At 47.2% G+C, this 8,429-nt stretch overlaps 1 protein-coding gene across 1 annotated transcript in view; it reads left to right on the top strand.

Moving 5' to 3' along the window:
- Positions 1-8,183, top strand: part of LOC101575989 (Fc receptor-like protein 2) — an 11,858-nt gene extending 3,675 nt beyond the window's left edge. Inside the window, exons 3-8 of the mRNA XM_023721634.1 lie at positions 1,033-1,299; positions 1,520-1,801; positions 3,102-3,389; positions 3,783-4,061; positions 6,120-6,440; positions 7,849-8,183. Coding sequence (XP_023577402.1) covers positions 1,033-1,299; positions 1,520-1,801; positions 3,102-3,389; positions 3,783-4,061; positions 6,120-6,440; positions 7,849-7,856 — 1,445 coding nt within the window. The 3' untranslated portion in view covers positions 7,857-8,183. The remainder of the gene's footprint in view (positions 1-1,032; positions 1,300-1,519; positions 1,802-3,101; positions 3,390-3,782; positions 4,062-6,119; positions 6,441-7,848) is intronic.
- The last annotated feature ends 246 nt before the right edge of the window (positions 8,184-8,429 follow it).

The raw sequence follows: 8,429 nt of genomic DNA, 5'->3' as shown, positions 1-8,429 counted from the left end.
TCGGGAGCTTCCCCTAACCCATAAACTCATGGTTAGAGGACTTAGCTGAGAAGATGACCTGAACAATACTCTGGATCCTGTGTCTCCTGCCTGTATTATTCCTCTTTATCTGCTTCTCTTCATCGGAGGAGAATACTCGATGTGCCAACCTGGGATTAAGTCATTGATAATGTTGTTGTTGTTTTTAATCAGAATACATTTTGCCTGCAATGTACCCCAATGTTCTACAACTACAAATCAACATTTGAACCTGTATTTCTAGCTGTGTTAGCAATGGATATGTTCTTCAGAGAGGCCACAGATGCAGGCCTGGGTCACACAGCAGCAGGCCATCTTTCCTTTCCTTCCACAAGGAGCAGCCTACAGCTTCTCCCTACACCATTATGTTTTCTTTCTCTGAAGGGGGCAAACCTAAAGCACAAGCTTCTCATCAGTTCTCACCACCTTCCAAGGGGAGGCAGTGAGGTGAAGAAGCAGAGCACCCCACTTTCCTTCCCATGGGGATCATCCAGGTCCATGCACGGAAGTGATTTGCAGAAGCTACCAGAAAAGGAGAAGTCTAGAGACCAAAGGTGTAGCTCCCAGGACCTACTTTGTTTCATTTAGGGAGAACTAAAGGGAAGCTCTTTGAGTTGATTGCACAGCTAGACAAACAGTCTATAAGGAATAAGATATACAGAAAGTTAATCATGGTTCCCCTGGGGACATGGGGTCACTTTGAGTGGGTGTGAGGAGAGGCATGTGGAATCATTTTTAAATCCATATGTAGTCCAGCTGCTCTCAGACAAAATGACATCAAAACCTGGTAACAGACACAAAACTGTCAGGACGTCTAGAGGACAAAAATGTAACTAAAGGGCAGCAGAACTCACCTGCACTGATGCTAACAGAGCCAACAGATCCAAAGGCAACCGTGGGGGCCTGGCTCCTCAGCTAACACGGAAAGCACTGCCACTCCCTCAGAGAACAGAATCAGAGCACCACGGCAGAGAGCGGCGCTGCCAGTGGAGGTTATCTTTGCTTCCTTTTCAGACTGGCTGAGTATCACCGTGCCACACAGGGCCTATGAAGGAGACGAGGTGACTATAAGGTGCTCTGGGGAGGACAATAGCGCCATAAAAGAGCTAATGTACTACAAGAATGGATATCAAATATCTACTTACTCCAGCGCCTCAAGCTATGTTATTTCTAATGCAAGAACCGGGGACAGTGGCCAGTATTCCTGTAAGGCAAATAGGAAGTACCTCTGGTTTCTAAGTAAGAATGAAGAATCAAAATCTGTGTGGCTCAGTGTCCAAGGTGAGGGCCTCATTCTTCAAGCGGAGGGACCGGGGAAGGAGGAGGGCTTTTGTGGGAGGGCCAGGGTACAGGAAAGAGGAGAACACACAGGGAGGGAGAGCTGGTAGGTGGGCCACATGTGACTGAGGCTGCGTCTGTGTATCTTGTTACCTCACCCACTTTTCATCAGGAATTCCACACTCAACCGCTAGGCTGATGTCTGTCTCATCTTCCTCTCCAGAGCTGTTTCCAGTGCCTAAGCTGACTTTCAGCCCCTATTGGCCTACAGAAGGAAACTCAGTGACCCTGTCCTGTGACACCACACTTGCTTCAGATAGATCATGGGTCTCTCTGCACTATGACTTCAGCAGAGACCACGGCATGCTAGCTTGGGAGGAGTGGTGGCCAAAGTTTGTGATCTCATCCATAAGCAAAGACGACTCAGGGTACTACTGGTGTGAAGCAAAGGCATTATCCTACAGTGTCAAGAAGCAGAGTAGCAAGACCTACATAAGTGTGCAAAGTGAGTATCAGTGGGCAGGGCTCTGGGGCTGGTTCGGGGTAGCAGCTCAATGATGGGCTCATTTTTCAGTTGTGCTCCCTGAGCCCTGTGAGTGTGGGGGCTCCTGTGGCTCACCTGGGCTCTTTCTATCCATTCCTGCAAAAGCATCACTTCCAAATATCTTTGTTCGCCCAGTCAGGAAGCAACAATAATAACAGCTCTCTGGAGCATTTATCGTACAGCTAGTGCTGAGGTGTGCTCAGCAAACCAAGAGGTAGATAAATTATGGTCTCTGTCTGCAAGAAAGAGTTCCCAGCTGTAAGATTCATTTGAGCCAGGTAGAGCAAGGAAGGTCTATAGTAAAAGTAATAGTAGAAATCACAATGCGATCCCTGGTATTTACTAGGTGGCCTAATATATGCCAGGACTGAACTTTAGCTCTTGGGTTCAGTTCTAGCAAAACCCCTCCAATGCTCACAAACATCCGCAGAGAAGATTCAGGGACATCTATCATGTACACGGTGCCACTCACAGAAATTTCATTCTTGCTTGTCGCAGAAGCCCTGAGAAATAGTATTCTGAATAGTACCCACAAAACAGGCACTGTTACACTTCCCATTTTACAGATGGGAAAATGGAAGGCAGGTAACTGTGAAGAAACTTACCTTAGATAACCCAGCATGTGGAACTGGACTTGAACCCAGTCACTGGGGCTCCACTGTCTGGCTTTTAACCACTTTGCAGCCTTTGCAACTCAACCACATGGGTGACGAGCAGCATTGATAACAGATGCTGCTTAACAGCTTCCCTGCAAAAGGTACTTCATAGCTTTCTTGCTTAATCTTTAGGAAACTGTGAGGTTAGTCCGATGGTTTATATTTAAGTTTTACTTTTTTTTTTTTTTTTTTTTTTTTTTTTTTTGGTGGAACTGAGGATTGAACTCAGGCCCTTATCTCCCCAGCCCCCTATATTTTAGTTTTGAGAAAACCGAGGATGATGCAATGAACAAGTTGCAGAGCTGAGGTGGGACTCAGGTGAGCCAGCTGTCTAGTCTGCGCTCTTCCTGCTGCTTCTGTTGCCTTCACTACGAGGAGGCCACTGCAGGCTGTAGTCATTAGAGAGACAACAGGATGTAGAGCAGGTGCAGGGCAGGATTGTTACAGAGAGATAAATTAGAAGGTAGTCCTGTAACAAGGAGGATGGGCTCTCCTCTGCCTAAACTCATTTTGAGCCACTCACGTGCCATGATGCTCAAACTTCCTCTTTCCCTTTCACCCCTTCCCCATACCTGGCCCTCACCTCCTGTCTCTTGTTCATGCAGGGATCCCTGTGTCTGAAGCCTCCATGAGGACCCATCCCCCAGGAGGTCAGGCAGTTGAAGGGGAGAGACTGATCCTTGTCTGCTCCGTGGCTCAAGGCACAGGGTACATCACATTCTCCTGGTATAGGGAAGACACAAAGGAGAATCTGGGGTCCAAAAGTCAGCGCTCCCAGACAGCAGAGCTACAGATCCCTGTGGTCCAGGAGAGCCATGCTGGGGGTTACTACTGCACCGCTGAGAACAGCTATGGCACCGTTCAGAGCAAGACAGTGAACATCACTGTGAGAAGTGAGTAGCATTCTGTCAATCAGTTAGTCAATCAGTTAGCTTCATCAGGAGCAATGAGGATATTCCAAGGAGATGTCAGGGTGCAGAGCTTGGAGAGGGTGAGAAACCATTTGAACAAGGCAGGATTGCTGCTGTGATGGTGGTGGTGGCAGCAGCAGTGGCCAAAGAGCTGAAGGAGGGGGTGAAGGTAGAATAGAAAGCAGGCTACATGAGGTGCAGAACCATAGCTCTCCATACAAATCAGCAGAGCTGTGCTGGAGCTGTCTCTGCAGGATTAGATCAGGAGGAACAACCCAACATAGAAAGGGCTGTGAGTACAGTGAGGACCTTAAGGAAGGTGGGTGAGCTGTGGGCCATGACACCCTCTCTGATGGACCCTGCTGCTTCTGTCAGTTCCAGCCTCAAGTCCCCTTCTCAACATTAGTGCTCCTGGGACCCTGGCATTTATTGGTGAAGTGGTGAAGCTCCACTGTGAGGACTGGAGGGCTTCTCCCCCGGTGGAGTACCAGTTCTATCATAATGACCTCATTCTGGGAAACATCTCAGCACCTTTGGGAGGAGGAGCATCGCTCAGCTTCTCAGTGGCTGCAAACCACTCTGGAAACTACTCCTGTAAGGCTGACAATGGCTGGGGACCCAAAGCCAGTGAGGTGGTAACACTGAATGTCACAGGTAGGACATGCTAAGTGTCATCTTCCAGAGAATTAGTTGCCATTATACCGAGTAATGGTCTGTGTTTCCTTTTCATTGGATTTTCCTGTCCCTCAAGGAGTTCAAGTTCTACTAAACAGCCTCTCAGGAGGCTGGGGAGATAGCTCAGTAGAATAAGTGCTTGCTTGGCAAATGCAAGGACCTGAGTTCAATCCCCGGTTCTGGAAAAAAAAAAAAAAAAAAAAAATTAGGGACCAAGTAGATGGCTCAGTGGAATAAGTGCCACCATACTCAGCATGTCCTAAAAACAGTTTACTTTTCTATTCCTTTCATGTAAAAAACTATGAAATGGTTTGTATGGCATTTGAAGCTATCAGGTCCCTGTCAGGAGTAGGCCACAAAAGGAGAAGAGGTAGACTTCCCTGAGGAAAAGTTAGAAAAGATTTTTGCTTACTTGGAGCTCACAATAAATGAGACACAACTAATCCTTAAAGATACTTAAGGAAAAAACAGGAAATCCATGGACAAAACAGATTATGAGATTTAGATTTTTACTAGGATTATCTCATTTAATCTCCACATCAGTTCTCCTTTTACAAATGCGATAACGCAATTTAGATTTAAGTAAGTTGTCCAAGGTTATTCAACAGGGATACAATGAACAGGTACAAAGTTGGAACTTTAGGCCAATACTACCAGAATCAAGAAACCTTGCTCTTTGATACCATGTTAATATATCATGTTGAATACATGATATTTTTCCTTCAATCTTTATTAATAGAGAACTGTATTAATAGTCTGCCTATAAACCCTTTTTAAGCAGCATAGATTGTAACTGTATACAACTCGCTCATGATTTAATTCAAGTTTTTACACTTTGTTTTGTTTGCTTGGTACTGGGGCTTGAAAATAGGCTTCACACATGCTAAACAGGCCCTCTACTACTGAGCTACACCCCGCCCCTCTGCATTGTATTTATAAGTGAGGGCTGTTTTTGTTTTTGTTTTCATGGATAGGTTAGACTTATAAGAATGATTTCAGGAGTTCCATGATTTCTGCAGCAATTTAAAATACCATTGGAATTGTCTGCCATCTGGAGAGTCTTAGATAAACTAGCCCAAGTACCTTCAGAAGCCTGATAATTTTGAACTTCTATTGTCAAATCTTTTACATTAGTATTTTCAAATTTTCTAAGCTTTTAAAAATACAATTTAGATGTTTTTATTCAAAACATTAAGTGTGCTTTATCTTTATAGAATCTTGTATGTGTTTACTCTCTTTAGTCTATTCATTTTACTAAAATTGTGTTCTCATTATTGCCTATGATTTCATATCTACCTTTGTTGGGGCCTTTGCTATGATCTTAGTAAGTGACTGGTGGTATGGGGTATTTTATTTTGGTTGGGAATGATAGAAATCTTATATGGACTGACCTGACCAGGACCCACCGAAAGTGTTATGTTGGTGGGAAGGTTGGGAATGGCCTGGCGTTATGTGGGCCTGGATCCGTGGGCTCTGTATTACCCCCTGTTTCCTCCGCATTCCTCCATTAACTTGTTAAACTGTCAAATGTGGCCCTCAACCGCTCTAGCTTTATATCTGTCCTCCTTTTTGCCAGAGATGACCCCATTAAAAAAGAAAAAAAAAAGACAGAAATTAGAGACTAACCTGTCTGCATGAGTGTGCATGTTCCACCCTGCACAGAGAGAACGCAGTGGATGGCTGTGGTTGATCCAGTCATCGGGAGGTATGGAACCATTTTTTGCGGTCTCAGCCTCCAATTCTAGGAAAGAAAGCCTTAACTCTTCTGCGCTCTAAGAGCCCATGAGAAACCAACTGCAAGTCTCTATGTCCCTGCTTTTCTTCACTTTCAGGGTGAAAATAATACTTCTTTCCTAAGTATCATTGGGACCACTGGTGAGACCAGGTGGTTGTAGGAGATAGCAGTGGAGGGGCGCACAGCCAACGCTTGGCATTCTCACTTTACGCCATCCCCTGCCTCATCAGGCAGCCTCTTCCTGCAGTGGGGGCTGCTGAAGAGCAGGTGCCTTCCTCAGAGTGCTAACCCTTCCTTTGCAGAGGCCCCACCCAAGGTCCGCCTGGTGAATGGTCTCCACCGCTGTGAAGGACGAGTGGAGGTGGAACAGGAAGGGCGCTGGGGCACTGTGTGTGATGACGGCTGGGACCTAAAGGACGTGGCCGTAGTGTGCCGGGAGCTGGGCTGTGGAGCAGCCAGACACACCCCGGTAGCCCTGCTGTACCCACCTGTGGCAGAAGAGGCCCTGCCCGTGCTCATCCAGGTGGCCATGTGCAACGGGACCGAGGTGACACTGGCTGAGTGTGAGCAGGTGGAGGCCTTCGACTGCGGGCACGATGAGGATGCAGGGGCCGTGTGTGAAGGTGGGTATGGCGGAGTCTGGGGTTGGGCAGGTACGCCGCCCAGCCAGCCTCTTCCTTGGCTACCAACCCCCCATTTCCTTACCAGTCCCTGCTGTCCCTTTCTCCTCTCAGAACCACACATCCATTTCACAGCAGTCTGTAGCCAGGACAACATTATTAGTTCGTATTAAGTTGGGTCAGAGTCATAAAGAACTTTCTTCTATGTATTCAAATTATTTTATCCTCTCAAAAGACAAAGCATCAGTGCTTTTATGGTTGTGGATTGAGAGAGAATGCCAAGAAAATGATTATTAAACCATTCAATTATACAATTTGAGTAGTCATAATCAAAGTGACCCTGCTTACATTGTTCTGTAACCTTCTCAGTTCTTTTGAGCTCTTTCTTAAAGAATCCTGTTCATCAAAATGAAGCCCAGGGCTGGCTGAGATAGATCGGCGGACTGAGTGCCTGCCTTGGCAACTGCAGGGACCAGGGTTGGATCCCTCATCCCACATGCTGCGCTGGCCCCGCCCGTCGGGGCTGGTTGAGCCGGAGACCGAGTTGAAGCGTGGTGGTGCACCCCTGTAATTCCAGGGGTGGGGAGGCAGAAAACAGGAGGATCACTACAAGTGCAAACTGCATAATGAGACCCTGTACTAAATACATTAAAAAGGAGAAGAAAAAAAAAAAAAAAAACGAAGCCTTTGAAGGGCCGGCCAAATAGCTCAGCGGATTAAAGTGCCTACTTAGGCAGACACAGAGGCCTGGAGTTCGATCCCCTGGCCTGCAGTGCCGGCCCAGCACTGAGATGGCAATTGAGACTGGGCGTGGTAGCGCACCTATAATCTCAACACTTGGGAGGCTATAAACAGGAGGAGCACTACAAGTCCGATCTGAGTTTCCACAGAACCCTTCAATGCCATGAAAGTTGGGGAGACCCTTGCTCCAACCTCCATGGAGCCCTCCAGGGCCATGAGCCAGACACATGCTAGCCTTTCAGAGGTGAGAAGAAAAATCATTAGGACCTTTGAGGAGCTGCCTCTTGCTCAGAAGATGGTGTCAGTAAGGGGCACAGAAGAGGATCTGTCCTTTGGAGCTGGCTGTGTGGCACTGATTTGATTTTTTTTTTTTTTTCGGAACCGGGGATTGAACTCAGGCCCTTGCGCTTGCCAGGGAAGCGCTTATTCCACTGAGCTATCCCCCAGCCCCCACGCACACTCTTGAAAGGCCTTTTGTAACGGCTCAGGTCTGGAAGAAGACCTGAGGGCTGATTTGGAATGGCTCCCACATGAGTGCTGAGTCTGAGGCGAGTGGCAGCCTCCTTCCTCCTTCCCGGCCTCATTTCTTCTTGGGGAATCTCCCGAGTGTGTTTAGGCTGTTCTTCCCTAGATCACCCCCTCCTGACCCTTCTTCCTTTTTTCTCTACAGCGTCGTAGCCTGGTACTTTCTGAAGATCTGGAGACTGGAAGCCAGCAGTGCTCACATTTTTCCTCTTCTAGGCCTCGCAGACCTCAACGGCCCCACACCTCTCAGTGGACTTGATGGCTCTGCTCGGGATTCTCCCTCGGCAGGACTCTAACGCTGGCCTTCTAGACCCAAGTCACATCCCAGTGCATTAAAGGCAAACTGTCTCCCAAAGAGAACAGGCCTGGAGAAATTGTTCTCACATTGTGGCTTGTCCACACTTCCCCAGGCTGCCTGGAGATCCTAGGCTGCTTCCCTGGGCAACTGTAGCGGCTGGACATGGAGCCAAAAAGAAATGAACTGAGGTGGATTGAGCTCTACGTGTGGTAGAAATGCGGATACACAAAACAGGAGAAAGAAGACGGAGGGAGGGGGAAAAAAACAGAAGAAATGAAGGAAAACTGTGGGTGTTCAGTTTCATTTTTAAGTGACTTGAAGAGTAGTCTTTGAAAGGAATCTTTTTTTTTTTTTTTTTTTCAGAACAGGCCCTCATGCTTGTCAGGGAAGTGCTTATTCTACTGAGCCATCTCCCCTGCCCCAAGGAA

The sequence above is a fragment of the Octodon degus genome, unplaced genomic scaffold (assembly GCF_000260255.1).
Source record: "Octodon degus isolate 3935 unplaced genomic scaffold, OctDeg1.0 scaffold00083, whole genome shotgun sequence".
NCBI classification, from domain to species: domain Eukaryota; kingdom Metazoa; phylum Chordata; class Mammalia; order Rodentia; family Octodontidae; genus Octodon; species Octodon degus.
This window is presented reverse-complemented; position numbering and strand designations above follow the sequence as displayed.